The sequence below is a fragment of the Cygnus olor genome, chromosome 8, assembly GCF_009769625.2.
Source record: "Cygnus olor isolate bCygOlo1 chromosome 8, bCygOlo1.pri.v2, whole genome shotgun sequence".
NCBI classification, from domain to species: domain Eukaryota; kingdom Metazoa; phylum Chordata; class Aves; order Anseriformes; family Anatidae; genus Cygnus; species Cygnus olor.
Genome location: NC_049176.1, coordinates 23,695,258 through 23,717,215, shown reverse-complemented (window position 1 = coordinate 23,717,215; position 21,958 = coordinate 23,695,258). Strand labels below are relative to the sequence as shown.

Sequence of the window (21,958 nt, the reverse complement as noted above, 5' to 3'; positions counted from 1 at the left end):
CTATAAAGTTATTGTTATCATCCCTCCTGTGCCCTAACACTTCATAAGAGCAAATATTTGGTGGAGCCCTAACACATGAAGCCTCTCTGGCATTCTCGAATTCACTAAAGTGTTTCCTGTGAAGGTATTGTCTTAGCAACATGCTGAATGTTGTTTCATTGCTCATTCCTGTTTTTCCACCACCAGTTCTTGGTATGACTGTTACACAGTCATGAGTGGTCCAGATCCACCTTGCGGTCATCCTGGAGGAGCTGTAACAGGGCTGTAAGATGGGTCTTCTCATTACTGAACACACTTCAGGGAAGACATGTCTACCACCCCAGCCATCTTCTCATGATGTCTCGGCTGATCTGGCTGTAAAAGAACATGCTTGCCCAGAGCTGAGACACGTGGAGAATGGCTGGCTCTCCCCTCAGCTTGGGCGCTGATGAAATAAGCACTGGGGCCGCAGGGGAACGGATGGCAGGGATGTGACTGAGTGTCCCCCTCACCTCCAGGCCAGGTGAGGGGCCATGGCACAAGATGGCGGCCACCTCACCTCAGCCCAGGAGGGCGAAGCAGCTGCACAACATGGCAGCCACCTCCCCCTCAGGCTACACCTGAGGGCCCCCACAAAACCCTTCTGACCCTGCGGGCGCCCTCCTGCCACCATGAGGACACACTCAAGCGCACACCCTCCCTCAGAAACCACCTCAAGCCTCAAATTGGCCGGCAGCAGCCTGCATCCCCCCTCCTCTAGCTCTGAGGGGCACAACCCCCGCGGGCTAGCGCTGCGCCTGCGCCCGGCCCCTTCCCCTCAGCGGGCGGGCCGGCGGCGCAGCGCCGCCCCCGGCGCGGGAGGCTGCCGGCCGCCATGGAGGTGAGGGCGGCGGGGACGCGGCCGGGCGCTGCCCGCACCGGGGACCGGCTGAGGGGAAGGTGCGGGAGGGGAAGGCTGAGGGGCGAGCGGTCCCTGCCCGCCAGAGCCGGCGCGGTTCTCCGGTTCTCCTGCCCGCTGTGCGTCCCGCTTGTGGCACGGAGCGTGAGGAGGGGGAGACGCAGGGAGCCCCGCGGGGTGTCAGCCGCGGAGCCCGGCCGGGGATGGCAGGAGGGCGGTGGGGTGCCCGCTGCTCCCCGCGAGCCTCGGGGTCCGGGCCCTTTCTCTCCCCGGGAGTCGCTTGGGAGCGGGCTGTTGCTCGGAGATGCTCCTTCCCCAGGGCTTAAACTGCTGTGTTCCCTGCGTAGGGCTTCTTCTAACAAAGTGTGGCAAGGCTGTGAGCTCCTCCGATGGCTGCTCTCTGGCAAGGATGTCTCTAGAGCGGAGGGAGAACGGATAAAGGCAAAAAAGCTGTTTTTAGGTCGGGATGATCACAAGGAGTCCTCTAGTTCTTGTATTTTTCCTCTGTCTTACAATGCCGAGAACTATGAGCCGCTAGGAACACTAAAAACCTCATTTTAATGTGTGGTTTACCTCCGTTGTATCTGTTGTTCTCACTGGGGTGACCTTGTGAAGCAGTTAGAGTGGTCACCGGGCAGTAATACGGCCCCCGTGGCAACTCGGCTGCTGGCTTCAGCACTGTGCGTGATAGCCAAAAGTTAGCCCGTTCCCCTGACGGTGTTGGCGCTTGTTTGCAAAGCGTCAGGTTTGTTTAAAGATAAACTGCCAATTGGGGTGTTTTTCTCCCCTCTTTTATGAGCTTACTGCATATAAAAAATCGTTTTTTTTTTCCCCATACAGAGTAGTGCTCCACGGTTTGCTTGGAAAGTCTGGCATATGCTCGGGTAACTTTGAAGGTGTACAGTTTGGCTTCTTTTCAAAACAAAGCTGCTCTCCATGCCTTCCAGATGCTGGATGGAAGCAAGACAAAATACACCAGTGGAGCTGAACCTCTTCCACTGCAGTCCCAAAGGTAATTGTTTATGGTATTGGCAGCCTTCTGTTTAAAGTGGATTTGGGTGCCTTGGACACTCGAGAGTCTCTTGAAGTTGGGTCTTGTCAACCATAATGTTATTTCATGATATGAATGCTGCAGAATTATTCTTTAATGCTTTCAAAAATTTTATTTAGTTGTGTGAGGAATTTCCTTCCACCTTCTGGTACCTTTCCTGGTAGGAAGACGTTAAAACAGACTAAAAATAATTAATTTGTGATATCCAGTGTGAAAATTCAGTGAGTTCGATGACTATTAATTTTAGGTGAAAGGAGAGCGGAGCCTACTCATGTTTCAGACTTCAAAAACACTTTTTGGTTAATTATCCTCTCCAGAAAAGGCTGCTTGATAATACGGCAGTATGTTGCGTAGTCTTTTTTCTAGTGCGAAAAGTCCTTATCTGATCAGTTGTGAGGTGTTGAGTAATAGCAGGAAATGCTTGCCTTGCATTTGTACAAAATGGAAAGCTGTCTTCTAAGAAGTTACTCTCTTTGGCTTACGCTTGAAAACTAGCAAGGGAGCTGAGTGGGGTTAGAGGAGCTAATTGGTGATGCGGAGAGAGTCCTCTGAGAGTTCTTGATGCCATCAGATGTGGAAGAGGGTAAGCAGCTTACTGTTTCGTAAGTGGCCCTCAGAACTTACTTGCCCTGTATATCTCCTTAAATTAAAACTGCTCTAGGGGTTAGAGAAGCTTTGAGTAGTTCAGTCAAAGTACTATTACAAGGACTTTTCTCATTTAGAATATGTATGATCTGGAGTTTAAAATAATTTTGCAGCTAAATTTCTTCTGCACTGCGATAGAAGCTGTTAAATATGAATTGTCTGTCAGCTGTCAGTAGCATTAACTGTCTTGTTTGGCTGTGCTGCTCTATGTGGAAGGAAGGAAGATGGTCTTTAGTGCTCTAACCAGTGTGTATGTCATGTTGTCCCAGCCAAAGCTTACCATTTATGTTTACTCGTTAGTCTGATGAAATATTATGACCTATTATATCCTTTTATCCACGCGGCTGCCTCAGAGGCAGGTTGTCCTAGAACAAGCAGCAGAAAAGATTACAGTGCATTTTTAAGCCAACTTAAGATTGTTTTGCTGTCCTCCCCTATTAACTCATTGCAGGGTCAGCCTTATTTGCCCTTGTGTCTGTCCAGTGGGATAATAAGTTTTTTGTGTTACTCTGACCGATAGCTAATGCTTTTAAAGAAATGCACGTGTCTCTATTGTAGGCACAGACAGATCTCATCAGAAGACCTCTTTTCTACAGAATGAGTGCTAAAATATGCTATTTTCTCCACACAGGAGGGGGAAAGGAATGCTCTCCCTTCCATTAAGGTTCTCCTTCCTCCCCCAGTAATGGTGAAATAATAAATTGGGGTAGAAGGAAACTATATGAAGTAACATTGCGCTATCCTGCAAAGTGAGATCCACCCATTGCTGGAGGGTTTCACTCAGAACCTCGGAAACCCCATGCGTAGTTGGCAAGGGAAGTGCTTAACTGAGAGCATGAAGTGTTAGACTCTGCAACTTGCATGCGCAGAAGATAAGGTGACTCTGGTCTTCCGAAAGCGAGACAGAAAGGAATCACAAAGAGGAGGATGGAGACAGAGAAAAAGGTTGCTCTAATCCTTCAGACTGAAGGATTTTAGAAGGGTAGTGTGAACTGTAACTGTGTGTAGGTGGTACAGTAATGCCTGCAGTAAGGCAAAACTTAGAAGTTTTCTCAGATTTGCTCTTTCATGAAATAAGATCACTCAGGCTTCCTGTGGACCTCAGGGTGTTCGTTTTAAAATGTTAATACTCCCGTATGTTATTGAGAAGGCGTTGGAATGTTTTTAAGTTCCTCCTTCGTCATGGAGAATTCAGATTGATGACTTAAATTACATTAAAAGTTTTCTAGTGGGTGATACAAGAAGTTAACTTAGCTAAGAATGCTAAGATAGCTAAGAATGAATTATGGCAAACTACCATAGAGATGAATGACCTGTAGGAATGCTTACTACTTAGAGTTTGAAATGAATATTCTTTCTTAATGCAATACGGAACAAATATTAAAATAACCTGCCTCTTGATTTGACACAGGGCTGTCCTAAAGAATTGGGCATCCTTCCTCTTCAAACTGTACCTCTTGACCTGTAATGTTACAAACACCATTAATCACTATGTAATCGCTTCATAAAGGTGTCTTTGAATTTTTTTTCTGAGCTTCCTGCAGCTAGCAGGTCTTGGCAGGATCAGCACCTGCTGAGTCAGACGTGCTTCATTATGAGCCAGGTCTAGAGGAATCAGTGTTGCAGGGGAAGGGAATGTCCAAGAAAGACGTGAGGAACTGAATTGGCAGGAAAACGAAACTGAAGTCTGTTTCCATTCAGTTTCTTTGCCCAAAATGCTGGATGCTTGAAACTTTAAAGCGATTTAACTTTTTTTTTTTTAAAGAGTTTTGAGTACACACTTTCACATTTGAAGTCTGAGAGTGACAGGTGTGTCATGCTTGTGGAATCAAGGAACTTACTCATGGCTGTTTTATTGAATCTGTCAGTAACTGGCTGAACGTGTAAACATTGACTTTGAAAAGGAGTGTTTAGTAACAGAGGAGCTGGGTGCTGTTCAGAAGGTGCAGACTTGTCTGTTACTCAGTTAGCCAACGTAATATTTTCAAATCTCAATTGGAGAAGCTTCATCAGGGATCTCAGTGGGCTTTTATTTGGCCTGAATAAAAAGTCTTTGTAGTATTGGTGGGACCATAATATTTTTGTAACTGCGTCTGCTTTAGGTACCATCTCAGTGGTCTGAAAGCATTTTGAGCCAGCACATCTACTTTGAATTTTTGTTTGTTGAATTCAGGGCCTTGGCCATCCTCTGTGAATCCACAGAAGACCCCTGATTCTTTCCTTCAGATGGTGTTACTTGAACATCGCTGTCCTGCTTGCCACTTTCTATGAGTGAAGTCAGTACTAGTGGTATCTATTCTCAGCATCTTGCACAGCTGAATGTCGTCTTACTTGTGTATCTGATCGATTGGAGATCTATCTATCTATTTGGCTGCTTTCACAAGACAAATTTTAAGATAGGTGTTAACTTGGTTACTACAGGGACTATTACAGCTGTAGCTGTGGTGCTGGGTCTTGAGAGACTGTTGATGTAGGTTAGGAGTGTGATCCTTCTTGTCCATTAAGAGTAATTCTGTATTTTATTCTTAAAGCTGTTATAGTTCTCCAAAGCTATAACAGCAAGAAATAATAAACACCGCAGATCCCTCCGTTGTTTTTGCAAGACTAACAAGGGGGTCTGTTCTTCAGCCGAAATGTCTGGAGCACTGCAAATAATGCTGTTTTGCATTCTGTACGTATGGCTTATAAATTTTTTAATGCGGGGGTGTGCACTTGCTGTGTTCCCATGTAGCCCAGCACAATAGGTTCTTGCAATCTCTTGAGACTCTGGGCACTACCCTAATGTATATAACAATATTTCTGTGATTTTTGAATGTGTGACTGTGTTCCTTTTCAGCTACAGAACAGCCCGGCTCAAGCAAGACCCAGTTCTGAAGCAGGTGGTAGTGCTTGGACTCTCTGCTTAAGCTGCTTCCTCTCTTTGAATTCAAACGCACAAACAAGGTATCTGCTTCTTAATAGAACAAGGCATCCGCATTGTGTTCTTCAAATGCTTCCTGGACATGTGTATGCTTGGTTTTAAAATGCACCCTTCCTTCCTTCGGGAAAGCAGATTAGAATGAGAGAGGAGTGACTTTTGGACAGTGGATTTTGGCATGTTTGTGTATGGAGTTTTCGGAAGCAAGATGAAAGGTAACGGATGCAGTGAAACTTGTGATTTCTTTTTTGTTGTTCTTCACTCGTCATTATTTGTGAGTCTTCTTTACGATAAGTGCTTTTGTTCATCCTTTTGAACATAGCTGTAGATGCCACAATTGTGAAAGGAAAAGGCTGTAACTATCGCCTTCCCACACAAGGCTCTGAATAATGCGTATGTTAAATATTACCTCAACATTGAATTACGATGATAACAACATGCAGGACTTCAACAAGGTTGCAGTTAAGACAAACTTACTCTTTTTTTCTTTTCCTCGCAGTATGGATTTTGCTGGGTTGTGTTATCCTGTGAGCAGTAATTCTGACCTGTCTGGAAGAGAAGGACAGATCGGAATTTGAACTGTTGCCTATTTCTTCAGCTTTTGTCAGGCTGTTAGTTGGACTGTAGTCTGTTAGAGAGCAGTTTGACTCTCTTATGGTTGAGAGGGATGTGAGAAGTGTTCTTTATCAAAGGTTCGACTAGTCTGCTCTAAACGCCAAATGCTGTTCCACTCTCACCTCCCAGCACTCAGCCAGAATAGATTACAAGGTGGGCGGACAGGTTGGTTTGTTGGAAGCAGGGGTTCATCGCTTCGGGCCACGTTGTGAAATGACCTTTAAATGACAGAGTGAAGTGTTCCTCTCGGACCTGAGGTATCTGTGGGCTGTTTCCCTCCAGAGCAGTTCATCCAGTCTGAGCTTTCTGTCTGGCAGGGTGAGTTTCCTGAGAGCACCAAGTGTCCTTGTCACAAGAGGTAGTCATGCAGTATGCAAAGCACCCGAGCGGTGCTTGGATGGCTGAGGCATGCTGTCTTCCAGTGTCATCAGAAACTCTGTGGTATACGGTCACAGAAACACGTTGCTCTGAAAGCTTGGAGAACTCCTAAAGCGTTTGCCTGGTTTAAAAGGAACTTTCTTGTCATTCCGGTTGTTAAGCTTAGGCCTAGTACCTTACAACAAACTGAATAATGAGAAGCTACGATATCTTTAAAGGAAAAGCTGTTTTGACAGAGAAGTAAACTACACAATGATGTGAAATAGCAGAACGGAAGGGTAAAAAAAAAAAAATCTAATTAGCAAACATTTCATGCATGTCTGATAGCAAATTTGGTCTAGACTATAGGTTAAAAACATCAGCTTTTCAGTAATTTGGTTTCTGTAAAGATGACTATTGAACTTCCTGGTTTCAAGGAAGCGGTTCGCTGTAATTTAGGAATTGAGTCAGACTAAAGGGAATTGAAATAATGCAGTGAGCTATTAAACACCAGTGTAAATACCATAGCCAACTGGCAGGGTGCAGGAGATGGTCGTGTAGAAAGATGTCAATTTTGCTAAGGGGCAGGATTTGTCTCTTGTTTTTTTCCTTGTTTTTTAGTTTCCTTTAAAAGTTCTGAATCAATTTAACATTTGAAATGCAATAGAACCTCTCTAGGTATGACTTAATGACCAGACCCTTGATGAATCAATAAAACGACTTGTTTAACACTTTCTGGAAATCGAGCACCTCCTTCAAGAAGACCAGCTCTTAACTCTGAGCAGCTTCATGTGTGTGGTTTTGATCCCAACTCAGAATAATTTCTAATACAGGATGAATTGAGGTCAGCGAGAGCTGGGACTTGCTGTCAAAGGCTAGCTTTAACTTTATGTTAAAAGTAAAGCCGTATAAACATCAGTTTGAGTTAAAAACCTATTTCTTCAGAAGTAGGTAAAATGTATGCCTGTATATTTCTTATTGTGTTTCAGGACTTGCTTTTGTCTTCCATTGTGATGATCTCTTAGTGCGTTCTGCTTAAGACTTGAAAATTAGGATTTACTGTTGTCTTGAATAGATGATCGTGGCTTTGAGTGATGCATTTTCAAGCCTCTCAGTAAGAGAGAGGGCTTTCAAAATAGCACGTCTGTTTGAGGCAACGTATAAGTTCTAAGTGACTTTCATAAGAGCTATTACTGACAGATATTGACAAGAAAAGCCCTTTTTCTTTGCTTTGTTGTATTTCATGTATTGGTAGATTGTTGTGTAATATTTTCTGCCTCAGAATTTCTGTGTTGTAAGAGTACCTTGGAAACGGTGAAAGGCAGAAAAACAGTTATGAAGTTTAAAAAAAAACTTCTATTCAAAAAGGCTCTCTGTTAAAGGAGAATTGCCACAAAAGTTGTTGTTTTTAGGGCTTACTCTAGTGTCATTGCCAGTGTTTTCATAATTATGCTACTTCTGGGGATTTAGTTTTTTCTGTAATACAAGATCTTTATTAGTGAATTTAGAAATCCCACTGGCTATATAACATTTTAGCAGTGCTCCGCTACTGCCATAAAGAATTTGAGCTGTGATTTTCAACTGTTAGCACCAACTTGGCAGGATATTACTGAAGTTATGGAGAAATGCTTGTGTGAGTGCCCTGTGGAATCATTTCTTTTTGGAGATAGGTTAGCTGTATGAAGCAGCCTCTGTCTGAGAAGGTGTATGGCGCTGCTTTTGCTTAGGCCTTCTGTAATTATAAGAGGCTGTTTTTCCTCGTTCTGCCACATTATCTTGCATCAGTGAATTGTTACCTCTGACTAAGCTATTGTAATATCTGCAGCTGGTAATGCAGGAAAAAGAAAAATCTAGATGCTACAAACACTGCTCATTTTGGAGCATAAGTTATCCACTGATCTCAGGTTTAGAAAGGGACATCATGGTTCTATGAGAAATGTGTTGCTGGCCTGTTGTCAGCATGAACTGACCTAGATTGCTCCTCTGACCTGGTGAGTCCTGCAGTTGCTTTGTTTTGCTGGTTTGTTTGAGATGTAATTAAAGAAAACCCTTCCTGTTCCCCAGCTTCCTTCTGTTTGGGAGCTCTTTTTTTTTTTTTTTTTTAAGCTGACTTGAAAACATCTGTAGAACAGTAGCATAGCTGAACGCCTGGCACCCTTAGGAGGGCTGAACATCCTGTCTTCAGCCTTCCAACCTGGGCTGTTCTACAATTCAGGGCATGCGTTATGTTAAGGGCAGCTCTTGGTGGTTGTTGGTGAGGTTGTACCTGTGCTTTGCTTTAGTGTGCTGCGAGAGGAAAATTCACAACAGATTCATAATTATTTTCTTCTGTTTTTAAATTTTTTTTTTATCAAGCCTACCAAAAGCTGATAATCAGCACCCAAATTGTCTTTTAGCTTTCCTCTGTTGTTTTGGGGGAGAGATATCAGCCTGTGATGAAGAAGCAGGGAGACTGTTGGATAGCTTAAGGACATAAATGCATGAGTGTGTGTTCATTTTTCTCCTGAAGTAATCAATTGTGTGTTAAAGGCGCCTTTATGTTCTGCCACACAGAGATGGTCAGCAGTCAGCCTCTTCCCATAGCAGACAGTGGGAAAAGAAAAAAGAAAAAAAGAACCCGAGCCACAGATCATGTCCCTGGGAAATTTGAAGGTTGGTGGCAATTTCTGAGCTTTTAATTATAATGGTCCATTTTCTCTCTGTTGTTCACAGTTTTAATAGCTAAACATTACTTTTTGGCCAACATTATAAATCAACATTTCTGTATTTCTTTATCTGCAATGTTTTAGTCTCTGGTCACTTTTTTTTTCTGGTAGGTGTGAAATCTGTGCATCCAAATCATGCTTGATTTTTTAAATAGGAACAGTGTTTTGACTGACTAGATGTGAGCACAAATACTGACGTGTTGTCAGTAGAATACAGTTCAGTGAGACAAAACTTGGTCAGTACAAAACTTCTTAGTGGGTGGGTAGCATTTTAAGGTAGATGGCAAATCAAGATTGTAGCCATCCTCTGGAGTTAAGCCTTAAAATTTTAATTATATTCAAAACACTGTATCTGCAAGTAAATCTTGTGTGGTAGGCATTTTCTGATCAAGGAGTGAAGTGCCTTCTGCCTGAACAAAATCAGTTCTGAGTTTTAAATGAAGACAGGGAAGGTGGATACAATCCTAGCAGTCGGTGAGATAAAATGTTGCCTGTACGAACAAACTTGTAATTTTGCTGCTGGGATGAGGTAAATCTACTTTAAATTTGCTTGGAACTTGAGGAGGGGAAAAAAAGTGAAAAATGAAGCATACTTAAGTCTGGCACATCTACTTTCATACTGCATAAATCTATTTTCTGTCTTCATTGCCAAGGGAATTTTCTCAGTTGCTGTCATGTGACGGATGCTCATCAGATAAATAGCTCATCTTGATGTTATTCACTGAAATGCTTTGGCTAATGTGTCCTGTCTGCTGGATTTCTTTGACAGATTTGTACAAGCTGACTGCTGAGCTTCTTGGTGAGGGAGCATATGCAAAAGTTCAGGGTGCTGTCAGCCTCCAAACTGGGAAAGAATATGCAGTAAAAGTAAGTACAGATTAAAAGCAGTGTCACTTCTTCCTGTAATGTGTTTTTTCACTCCTAGTATCTCGGTGAAAACCTGTAATAGAGTGTGTAATAGCAAAAGCTTTTAGAAAATTCTTGATGCTTGAAATGAGCCTGCTTTATAACCATTGATAGATCTGTCATTCTGAGTCTTGTGCCTCTGGAGTAAACTGGAATATCTGCTGCAGATAAAAGTCCCAGACAGTAAATGATGGTGTAACAGTTTGATCTCGGGGCTTGCTTTTCTATCCTGTTCTGATTTGATTGTAGTCCTACCTGTTTTTATCTCGTCTTATGTCAGAAGAGGCAGAGACATTATCTAGGATGGCCTACCAAGTAATGCAGGCTTTTGAGAGTGATGCTGTCTGAACAGCAAATACAGACATTTTTTTATGTAAAACTGTATTTTATTTCTTGATAAGGGTGAATTTTCTGTAATGCTATTATATTGGTTGTTAGGGCTCATTTACAGGTTTGTGATTGTCATGAGTCTCCCCATTTAATTAAAAGCAAAAGTAGTAATAGAAAAACTTTATGCTTGATTCTTCTGCAAAAAACAGTCACAAAATTTTAATCCTCTTTGAAAACCTCGTCCTGAAGATGCTGTAACTTTGTTTGTGAAATTGTTGAAGTCTATAGTCTGAAATAAACAGCTACTTTTTGAGTTAGGCAGGTTCAGATACTGGAGAGATCTGGCAGTAAAAATGATAAATCGATCCCAAATAGGGGTGGTGGGAGTATTTGCAGTAATGTCATGAGCTTTCAGTTCACGTAGCAGTCTTTCAGTCTCAGCCTCTGTGGAAAGCCCTTGTCCTTGCCCTCTTTCATTCTGAGGAGAGTGTGAAGGCAGGTGACTTCTGATGGCAGTGCAGAAGGGCTTTGAGGTTCCATGTATATCTGCTTTAATACGTTAGGTCCTGCTGCTGGGTCTCTGTGAAATTTGCAGCATGAACCAATGTCTCTTTCTGCGGCAAATTTACTATTTTTTAGTTAAATGCCTATAATGATGAATGTCGTCTTTTTCACTGTTCAGTGTCTGTTATGACTCAAATCTATTTTTGCTAGAACTTAAAAGGATACCCTTTTCTGAGCTAATCAGAGTTAAAAATGATGCAAGAAAAAGCTTCTGGTAACTGCTCAGTTACTGTGGTAACATGAGGATTTAGTTCCTTTCTTCTCTTCCTGTTCTCATTTCTCCTGGGCTTTGAATGCTTTCCAAAACACTGCTGACACTGTCAGTAGATGACAGAGGAGAAGTTCAACAGACAGACAAATGTGGAGTATCTCTCTCTGGTGGACGTAGATGAGATTCAGGTTCTAGATCAGTTATCCAATTCTAGACCCACGTGTGCAATTGCTGCAGTAATTTTTCAAATGTGAGCTCTGTCTCTTTCCACAGATCATTGAAAAAAATGCTGGCCACAGTCGGAGTCGGGTTTTTCGTGAAATAGAAACACTGTACCAGTGCCAGGGTAACAAGTAAGTATAGAGTCTCCTGTTTATTTAAAGTATCTTGAGTTTTTTTTTTTTATTTATTTTTAATTTAAACCTCTTTGTATGTGATCTGGTTAGGAACTTTGCAGTAGTCTCCTAAAAACAGTTGAAATTTAGACTTGACCTGCTCAAAATGAGAATTTCCTCTTACCTGGGAAGTTTAGGGAAGTGTCTACAAATTAAGTCATGTAACTCGATCAGCATCCAGGTCAGTGTAGTCTGACTTTGCTTCAATGATGTATGGCTTTTGTCCAAATAAGGAATTAACACTTTGATGCTTCCCCTGTGATTTCACCATTGGCAAAAGCCGATCTGGTTAAAGCTGCTGTTGAATGCAACAGTTTTGCCCTTCCTTTCTCAATGTGTGGTTTTTCCCCCTCTTTGTGTCAGTCCTTCTGCTTTTGCACAGGAACTCTTAGATGAGCTAAAAGCTAATTTAGTTTTCATTTGGGTGAGTGTGCTGACTTCACACAGCAGGGGATAAAGCAAATTTAAAGCTGCCACTCAAGTCCGAAAAGGAGGGAGAGCCTCTGCCGCCAGTGGCAGCATGCTCTGTGACCAGTTTAAGCCAATTCTGAAACTACTCCTTTAGATGTCTTTGTTCTGTAATTGTCAGAATATATACTGCAGCTGTTACCTGTAGTACAGTTGTGTAGCTCACATTAAACTTTTATTTTTTATTGTGATGCTTAAAGGTAATCTAAAAACAAGCTTGTTTACCCAAGTCATGGGTTTAAGTTGTGCTATAGAAGAAGCAGATCAATATTCGTTCTGTGCGCGGTTAAGAGCATAAGGTCATCCAGTGCATAACTGATTTGAAAACTGCAGTTCTCATGAGCACATGCATAATTCAGATTTTGTATTTTCTGTAAGTTTTGAGGAAATCTAACTTCAAGGTTGGACGTTCTGAAGGCAACCTGGGGTATATGTGTTGCACTGCAAAGACTGTATGCTAGCTAAACAGAAGTTTGGTTCATAACTTGCCATTTTTAGACTAACTTAATGTCATGCTGACAGGTGCCTGTCTCCTCCAATCCCTGTGTGTTCTGCCTTGTGATTTCCAGAGAGAAAGAATGCCAATTTAATTATTTTTTTTGCTCTTGCCTTCAGCACAAACGCACTCTTCCAAATGATTGAATACAGCCTATTATTGTCAGTTATCTTCCCCTCGATTGAGCAGTAGCAGAAGTCATTCACAATCCTGTCCGATGAAAATTTTGGTGCTTGGCCTGTTTACACTGCTTAAATTTCAGTGTGAATTGGAAATGTGATTTTAATGCTACAGGCAACCAAAGCAACTCGTTTAATTAATACTTTTATTTTTGGTTTCTTCTGGCACTTCCTGATTATCCATAGTGAAACCCTTCATTGCTCTCTTTATGCTGTGCTTCATTCTTGTATTTTTTTTAAAGGAACATCTTGGAATTAATAGAATTCTTTGAAGATGACGCAAGATACTACCTTGTCTTTGAGAAGCTGCGAGGAGGTACTGTACAGTAACTGTGCCTTTGCTCATTGAGTCATGTTGTCCTGTTTGTGTCAGTGTTTTAAAGGAAAATGAAGAGCTTGCTGTAAATGGTTGACAATTTAACACAAAGAAGCAGAAGAGTATATACACAGCTTAAATTATGGCCATTCTTTAGAGATACCTGTGTTTGCAAAAAAGAAAATAGCATATGGATGGTTGTGGTTGTGCTGTTGCAATCCCTTTCTTGTAACTAAGTGATGGAAAAACCAGCTCTACTAAAGCAGAGCTTTGCTCAGAGTACCTTCAGGCAAGGTACCTTTTTGACAGCAAAAGTGTTAAAATTTAGCTTAGTATACTGAACTTGCACGATTTAGTAGTGTTCCTCTTTTTTTCTCTGAAGTGGATTTTGGGAGATGCTGGATGACATTTCAGTTTCTGAGGAATGCTGAAGAGGTGGTAACAACCATGGCAGTGCCCTACTGTTGTTTCTGTTTGTAGGATTTTTCTGTGAGTGCTGAGTATAAGGTCTGTATAATATGTTTTCATTGATATAATTCTTACCTGAGGGAGTTTGGAACATCAGCTGTATTCAGAAGGTTTATTCTGAAGTAAACCTGCTTAGTGAAATGAGCACGTCAGGTGGCTCAGATCTGTTTTCTGCAAAATCTGTGGGCACATTCAAGAACTGTAACTACTTCCTAAAGCTGTAAAGAACAACTATACCAGGAAAATCCTTTGAACTCTGTGCCCTTAAGAAATCCCTGTTAAGCTCAAAAGTGGTGTCATCAGCAAGGGAAGCCTTGTGTCTTTGAGATCTGATAATCCGGTCCAGACTGGCCTTCCTCCAGGCATCTGAAACACTATTTCAAAGCACATCCGAAGAGTTTTTTTGTCCATCCTTTGTTCTGTCTGCCTCTGCCAGCAAACATCTTTCCTTTTTCCTGACTGATTCCTCACTGTGGAGGAGTGGCGGCAGCACTGATGGTGTAAGAATAAGACATCTCACAACAGAGTATGGCAGGTTTCCTTCCACATCGAGAACTTAAGATTAAAAATGAAATCACCTGAGATATAAAATGTTTACTGTATTCAGAGCTAATCACGAATGTCAGTTACTTCTTGAAATTTGCTGCCTGATTGCTGTAATAAACGTAGCTCTCTGGGTAAGAAAATGGAAGACAGTAGTAAGGCTATTTAATGTGGTTGGATCTCTGTGGATTATGCGTAGGTAGTTCTTAAAGACTTTTTTTTAATGTTTTGAGAAGATTGATGGAATTCACTTAAAGGCAGGTTTTTTTCTTATATTTATTCTGTCTTAAAGAGATACCAATGGTGCTCTGACCAAGTTACCAATCTTTCAGTATGCTCATAGCTGAGTTCTTTTCAGATGTCACACCCCTGGGCAAATCTTGCCTGAAGTTACTGTGTGAGCCTTACCTTGATGTCAGTGGGAATTGGATATTTAAAGGTAGAATGTCTTTTCATTTTGATGGTGTTGAGACAAAAAGTAACCTTTCTAAATGGTTTCTTTCTGTCCCTGTTCATACTGAGGTCAGTTTTCCTTCTACTGCAGACCAGTAATGGCAGTTGTATTTTACCCCTCTATTCACAGTATTTTCTCAGCTCAGGCAGCATTTGTACTAAGGTTCCCTCTTCCACTTGTTACTCTTGCAGGCTCAATCCTGGCCCATATCCAAAAGCGGAAGCACTTCAATGAACGAGAAGCTAGCAAAGTAGTGCGAGATATTGCCTCAGCTCTAGATTTTCTTCATACAAAAGGTAAGAGAAGGCTGTCTCCATCTTCACTAGTGGATATTGTGCATTTAGGATATGAAACTCGTTTTATCTGTAAGTGGCCAGCTTTAACTTAGCTAGCATTTCTGTTTCCAGCCATGTCAGATGACTTATGACTTACAATGTTTTCCTCTATAATGATATTTTCATAATGTATTAAGATGGTATAGCCTTTTGAAGAATAAAAGTTAAATGAGCAACCAGGGAGAATTACCATTAGGGTTGAACTCTTTGCTCATTCATGTTACCTAAGTCACATGTAAAGATTACTGAAAAGGGACCTGATTTTCTTTTTAATTTCCTCCTCTTTCAGATCTACAGGGATGCTTTTCTGTGTTTACCCTGAGTTTCTGCTGGTTACAAGTCCTCTGTACTAGCTTTTGGTCTCCACGTTCGGGTTCCTACTGTTGAGTGAGAGACCTACAAGTGAACCATAGTCCTAGTTTGGAGATGTTCTCACTTCATTAGGGATATGCTCAGATTTAAAAGTAGTTGTGTTTGTGAAGAGTTCTTTTACTTTAAAATGTTTTCCTCCTGGTTTTTCTACTTTGGAGTACTCTTGTTTCATTTCAAAATGTCTGTGTGCATTGTGGTCATCTTAGGGTATGTGTTCAAGTGGGATGTGGTAGATATATGTCCAGATATCTGGTGCTGCATAGATTAAGCAGATTTACTTAATGTTTGCTTTCATTTCATTACAGTGACTACCTCTGAATAAAATGACATATAATTGAAGGCTATGTTTATTGTTTATTTTGATAAACTCTCTGTTCATTTTGCCATTTTTATTAGACAGGTTTTACAGGTCGCCAGCAGGTCTGCTTGCTGTCTAAATTGTTGAGTACTGGCTTCAGTTCAATAAAATATTTAGTTGTAGGCTTTACTTTAAAGTCACAGGACTGCTCATGTGCTTGAGGAATTGGAATCACAGTATTTATACTTTGATAGGTTGAACCTGTCAAAAAGAGAGGCGTAGTAATGCATAAGGAATAAATAAAGTGGTAAAACTGAGGAATATGGATCTTGTCGCATGTTATGACTATGATAGCAGAAGTTAATATCAATGTGGAGAAAAAAACTTAATTTGGATTAGGGATTTTGGTAATCTCCATAGCCTGGCCATGCAATGACTCAGTTTTAAACATGTAGAAAATGTAGTCTTTGAACACCCATGTTTATAAGATTTTGACTTTGAGTTATAGGGTGAATAAGAAACAGGAAACTTAGGTCGGATGTGTGGAGAAACGCATATTCAGTACTTTAGTGCTATAAGAGGCGGCATAACAACTGAAAGTCTAGGAATGCTGTTCAAGCATGCTTAACATCTACTCAGCTAGTATCTTCTTGCACTTCTCTCAGAGCATTTGGTTTTGATTCCCCATTCCCCCAAACAAAAGGGGTGTGATTCATTAAAATGGCTTTAGAGCAGCAATATACTTTCTTCCTTGCCAGTTGCTGTGAATTGCTACAGTGGGGATGTCTTGCAGAATCAGCTGCTGCAACACGCCCTTTCATTTTATTGTTCTCTTTATGGTTCTTCTGTGTCACATTAAAATAATTAGTAAGTAGCATACAGAACACTAAAGTAAACAGGAAATTAAAGCAGTTTTATTGCACAGCTTAGCAGTGAAGTGCTACAGCTAGATGCTTTAAAAAAATAATAAAAATTTGAATGAGGACAACTAATTCTTTTGCTAGTAGTAGTTTAAAACTCAGCTGGATGATAATACTGCCTTACACCCACTTGGGGTATGTGTGCTTTATTGCTAATAATCCACCGGAGGAGTGTTTAAAGGCAGTTGTTTTCTTTTCTCAGCTCTGTGTGTGACCGGAAAATAAAACCTTATATAATCAGACATTTGAATTCAAACTCTAATACAAAAAAGTGCTGTTAGGTTTCATATTGCAAGCCAAGCTAACTGCTGGGAGTTCTGTCAGCCTTGCTGTAAATGTCAGCATGGGCCATCCGGATAGATGTTTGTCGTGTTTCCCCTCTTCCATGCATGAACAATGTGAACTGCATCATTAGGAAAGCTGATTCCTTTGATCAGTGCTATGCTATGATACAAATGTTGTATTTTAAGTCATGTCTTGTGGTTTGTGCTGAAGAAGATTGGAACCTTAACTAGAAATTGGTGGGATACCTTGCTACAGTACTTACCTCATGCTATAGAGTAGTAGCAAGTGTGCTTGGAGTAGCAGGTTTTTTAAGCAAGACTAGAATGCAGTTAACAGCCAAATTGCTCATCTGATTTTATTTTTGCTGCTCATTTTCTGCCTTCTGATCTTGTTTGATCTTATTAAATGGAGAACTTCCAGCAATGTGTGTTTAGGCAATTGAAGAACTGCTTTGACCGCAAAGAACCACCATTGCCTGTGAATTGCACAGATGAATACTTCCAGTTTCCCAACTGGGTCTGCCTTCTGTGGTAGCCATTGAGTGAATGAAGGAGCCCTTTGGTTGTTCTCCTTTACCCTTTTCTTCTGCATCTCACACCAAAGCCTTTAGTTTTATTTTTGCCTCAGAAATCGATATGTAGCTGCACGTAGCTGTTAAAGGGGTTATATTTTCATATGGGAGCTCAGTGTTTTCTTCTGGGAAGTGCTTCTCAGGTACTGTCTGTACTGGTAGGAGTTCAGTAAGTTATCAGATGATCCCTCTGGAAAGAAGGACCTTCCTGTAGAAGATACAGAAATCTCTTGACTAAATTGTGCACGCAAGAAAACTGTCCTACAGGTCAAGTCATCTTAATAAGCTATTTTTAATTAGCATAGATATACTTTTAGGGTAAGCCAAAATGTTCCAGTGTTACCAGGTTCTTATTTGCTTGATTGACACTTAGGTACTTTTAAGGGTGATAAAGGCATAGCAGGATGCAATGGTTATTTCTTACAAATAAGCATTGCGATTCAGTTATTTGCTCTATCATTACAGGATGTGTGTGTGTGTGTAAACTCAGGCCTAGAATATTTTGCACACCACTCTCTAATACAGAGAAGTAATGAGAAGTAACACAGGAGAGTGTTTTTTGTAACAAACATTTGTGCTCTTGTTTAGGTATTGCTCACAGGGATCTGAAGCCTGAAAACATCCTGTGCGAATCTCCAGAAAAGGTGCTATTCTGGTCTTCTAACTTTCTTAAGTCTATTTTTTTAACTTAGTTTCCAAAGTCAGCGCTTGCGTTCTGTCTGTTCTCTTCTTGAAGACTTCTGAATCAATTAGTGAATCTCAACTAAATTTAACACAAATAAGCCTGATAGATGCTGAGTTCTTCTGTGAGCCGTAAAAATGCGAGCATCTGGCTAGATGATAAAAAGCCAGCTGTTTTCAGAGCGGGCATGGCAATTACAGCTTAGCATCATCTGTACTGAGGCAGTACCCAGATGGACAAGCAACATCTGCAGTCCTGTTGGTCACGTTATGTAGAGTTCCCAAACTGCTCCAGTGTGGAGCCAACCAAGTAGAAAAATAAGGTAACAGGGTTGGATGGTGGGATGTGGGAGCAGCTGGGGCAGATGAGGTAAATGCAAGGGGTAGAATATACCTGTAAGAGAGTGGGTTTCACTAGTGCTGCTGCTGCAGAACAGCTTGCCTTCTATCCTGAGTTTTTCCGTGTGGTGCTGTGTTCACACATACTGCATTAATCCTAGTCTTCTGAATCTCTCAATATTTTGTCTTTGGTTTTAGGTATCACCAGTAAAAATATGTGACTTTGATCTTGGTAGTGGAGTGAAGCTGAATAGTGCATGTACTCCAATCACTACTCCAGAATTAACAACGCCGGTAAGAGACCTATTTTGGCTTCGTGCTTCTCCCATTCCCCCATAAAACAATTTTCGCATCTCCAGAGGAGAGCCTCCAAAAGGGTTACTACATCTACACCGAGTGGTGTGGATAGTTCATTTAAAACAGGCATATGTAAAGAAAGGAGAACGATTAAAAAAACGGAACAAAACCACCACCACTGACAACAACAAAAACCACCTTTGAGTTTTGTCTTGATTCGACCCTCCCTTTGAAAATTTGCTTGAATTTGGTTTTCTAGTGTGGATCGGCAGAATACATGGCACCCGAAGTGGTTGAAGTCTTCACGGAGGAGGCCACGTTCTATGACAAGCGGTGTGATCTTTGGAGCCTGGGAGTGATTCTGTACATCATGCTGAGTGGTTACCCGCCTTTTGTGGGCAACTGTGGCACAGACTGTGGCTGGGACAGAGGAGAAGTCTGCAGAGTTTGCCAGGTGAATGCACGTACTGGGCACGCTCGAGAGAGCGCACTTTGCCTCATGAATGTAGGGTGTAAGACTAGCCATAATGCCAGCACCGAAGGGTTGTGTGTGTAAGGGAACCAGATATGTGGGGAGATAAGCCATTGCTGAGAATTAATGCCAGTGGTATGGCTTTAAACTAAAGGAGGGGAGATTTAGATTAGAGGTTAGGAGGAAATTCTTCACTCAGAGGGTGGTGAGGCACTAGAGCAGGTTGCCCAGAGGTGGACGTTGAGCTCCAGGAGAGTCTCCATCCAGGGCCTGAGTGTATTCTTTCTTAAAACTGAGTACATTGACTTCACTGTTTCTGGGGGGGGAGAGAGAAGTCAGCAGTCAGTGTATCACGGCCATCTGAGGATGTGCTGAATCACTGTGGCGCTGCCTTTCACTCTCCATTGACTCAGTAAGGAGACTGCATGGTTTCAGCTATCACCCACCACATTAGGTGGATAAATTTGAGTAAGGAGAAAGCCACCTGAGAAGACATCTGGTTGCATTCTAGTTGTCATTTAAATTAATTTTTCTCTTTTCCCAGAACAAGCTTTTTGAGAGCATTCAGGAAGGCAAGTATGAATTTCCTGACAAGGACTGGTCACATATATCCTCCGAGGCCAAAGATCTCATCTCAAAGTTGTTGGTTCGTGATGCCAAAGAGCGACTTAGTGCTGCTCAAGTTCTGCAGCATTCATGGGTTCAAGGAGTATGTATTCCCAGTTACCATTTTTAAGGGTTATTTTCTTCATGAGTCGTAAACAAGCTACTCCCTCCCTCTAAACATTTAGTAAAGATATTGCATGCTTTAATGCTCATATTTTGATTAAATTATTTCCAGTGGCTTTATTCTTCCTGAAGCTCTGTGTGGTAAATATTTGGATGACTCTGTCAAGCTTTAAGTATTTTTTTTAATTATCGCTTTATGTGTTTTAAATGGCTGTCTTGTGGATACCAAGCACTGCAGCGCGCGCATTATGATGTTACTTTTTAATACAGTAATGCAGAACACTACTAGATACGGTTTTAAAAGAACATCAGTACCACCTTTTGCTTTAGTTCCCAGTTCGGGAAAGAACAGATCCTATGGAGAGCTTCCCAAGCTTCAGTGTTATACCTGCAAACGGTGGAATCTTCTTGTGAGGGGAAAGATGGCTTAGGAATATGTCAACAGTGATTTGTAAACCCAGAGCAAAGTAGTTAATATGCAATATCCATTAGTTGTAAATCTGGGGGAGTCGCATGATTTTTAATCATTAGAAGCTTGGTTCCCAGCTACTAACGCATAACTAACTTTTCTTAACTGCTTCTTCTAGGAGGCTCCTGAAAGGGGATTACCTACCCCTCAAGTTCTTCAAAGGTAATCTTTTTTTTTTTTTTTTAATGTCTATTGATGTCTATAAGCCTGGTCAAGAATTGTTACTGAATAAATGGGGAGAGATAGGAGGTGACAAATCAGGGATAAGATCCCTGGTTAATGGTGCTACTTCATAAATGTGGCAGCACTCATTTTGTTAAGAGCTTCGGAAATATTAAAGCTGTGATTTTTCTTTATAATCTAATCTTGCTTGTTTGTGGGAAAGGCATTTCCTGTGGAGCATGGCTAATCTTAGACTGGAAATAATGATGGTTTTGGCAGTTTGCTGCCCAGGAGGGGGAAAGAGGCATAAAGGCGTGTGTTATCCAAAGAGTCTGCATTTTGATGGGTGAATAATCATCATATGTGCAGACTCGCATCTGACTTCCATTGAAGTTGGTGGTAATCACAGTAGCAATTTAACTGTGACCAGGGCAAGATTCATTTAAAGCGGATGGCAGAGTTTGTATGCCAGAGGGTCTGAGTCACACATCTGTTTCTATTACCATGTCTGCCGCTGGTGATTCCAGGTTCTTCATGCCCTCAGAAATGCGTTTCCTGAAGCCAGGTGTGCAATTTTTAGTGGGATTGCAGTTCTCTGAAGAAAGACAGCATTGCCCCGCATGCTTGTCCTTTTTTAACGTGTAGAAACTGAAGCACAGTGTCTCAGGTGGCTACCTGGCTTTACATGGGGAGTCCTTGGCAGACTGAGGACTAGAGCTGTAGCTGGTTGCAAAGTCTGTGTGTTTTTTGTTATGTATTGCTGGCTGTCACAACAAGGAGAGATGCAAGTATTAACTGGTCATTTTGCCTGCTGTGTCAATATTTTGATAAGAGAAAGAAAACTGCCTGGAAATGCATATTCTTCTCTGAGGGTAACCAGCTCAAGTGACTCTTTGCATGTGTTGTAACCGCTTTCTCCTTTTCCCTCGAAAGGAACAGTAGCACAAAAGACCTGACGCTTTTTGCTGCTGAGGCTATAGCCCTTAACCGCCAGTTGTCTCAACACGAGAACGAGCTCAGCGCAGAGCAGGAGAGCGTTGCCCATGCTGTGTGCTCCATGAAGCTTTCTCCTCCGTCCAAATCCCGCCTCGCCAAGCGCAGAGCAATGACGCATGCCACCAAAAACAGTGACTTTCAGCCAGTTCCCCATAAAGGCTTTTAAACTTCTTTCCTGTTATGGATTGGCAAGATCAGACTGTTTTCTTACGTGGATTTTCGGTACTGATAAAAGCATCTCTGCTTCTGGCTCTGATTAGAAGCTTGCTCTTGTGATGTGCTTTGTAACTTTAAGGGGATAGCTTTTTATGGGAGTGTTTTTGCCTGTCAGATTTGGTGCATTAAGATAATTTAACTGATCTTTTTAAGCTAGAGAAGATGGGTTTGCTGCTGTATTATCTGAGGTGATAAATCACAAACCTTTCATATTTTCTTCTTAGAAGAACACGCTTTAAATATCAAACTTGAAAACATTGGGGGGAGAAATACTTTCTTGCTTTGCCTGGCAGAGCATAAGGTTTACATATCTATGGCT

The 21,958-nt window shown here is 41.5% G+C and overlaps 1 protein-coding gene across 6 annotated transcripts; it reads left to right on the top strand.

Annotated features, from left to right (window-relative positions):
* The first annotated feature begins 633 nt into the window (after window positions 1–633).
* On the top strand, window positions 634–21,599 carry MKNK1 (MAPK interacting serine/threonine kinase 1). Of its 6 annotated transcripts, XM_040565427.1 has the most exons (16): window positions 634–859; window positions 1,718–1,889; window positions 5,105–5,244; window positions 5,410–5,516; window positions 5,626–5,705; window positions 9,016–9,114; window positions 9,937–10,034; window positions 11,452–11,531; window positions 12,959–13,032; window positions 14,689–14,793; window positions 17,867–17,922; window positions 18,497–18,592; window positions 18,855–19,049; window positions 19,612–19,776; window positions 20,384–20,427; window positions 21,361–21,599. In XM_040565427.1, exons 5-16 carry the CDS (start codon window positions 5,669–5,671, stop codon window positions 21,587–21,589), a joined length of 1,278 nt encoding a protein of 425 aa, XP_040421361.1. In that variant the 5' UTR covers window positions 634–859; window positions 1,718–1,889; window positions 5,105–5,244; window positions 5,410–5,516; window positions 5,626–5,668; the 3' UTR covers window positions 21,590–21,599. The 6 variants fall into 6 exon arrangements, with proteins under 6 accessions (XP_040421361.1, XP_040421360.1, XP_040421362.1 ...); XM_040565426.1 differs by lacking the exon at window positions 5,105–5,244; XM_040565428.1 differs by lacking the exons at window positions 5,105–5,244; window positions 5,626–5,705 and having other exon boundaries at window positions 635–859.
* Window positions 21,600–21,958: the final 359 nt, after the last annotated feature.

Coding starts and splice junctions, on each gene's coding strand:
- MKNK1 (XM_040565424.1), top strand. CDS start 1,814: ATGCCTTCCAGATGCTGGATGGAAGCAAGACAAAATACACCAGTGGAG. Junction 14,794..17,866: donor AGATTTTCTTCATACAAAAG/GTAAGAGAAGGC, acceptor GCTCTTGTTTAG/GTATTGCTCACAGGGATCTG. Junction 19,050..19,611: donor AAGTCTGCAGAGTTTGCCAG/GTGAATGCACGT, acceptor CTCTTTTCCCAG/AACAAGCTTTTTGAGAGCAT.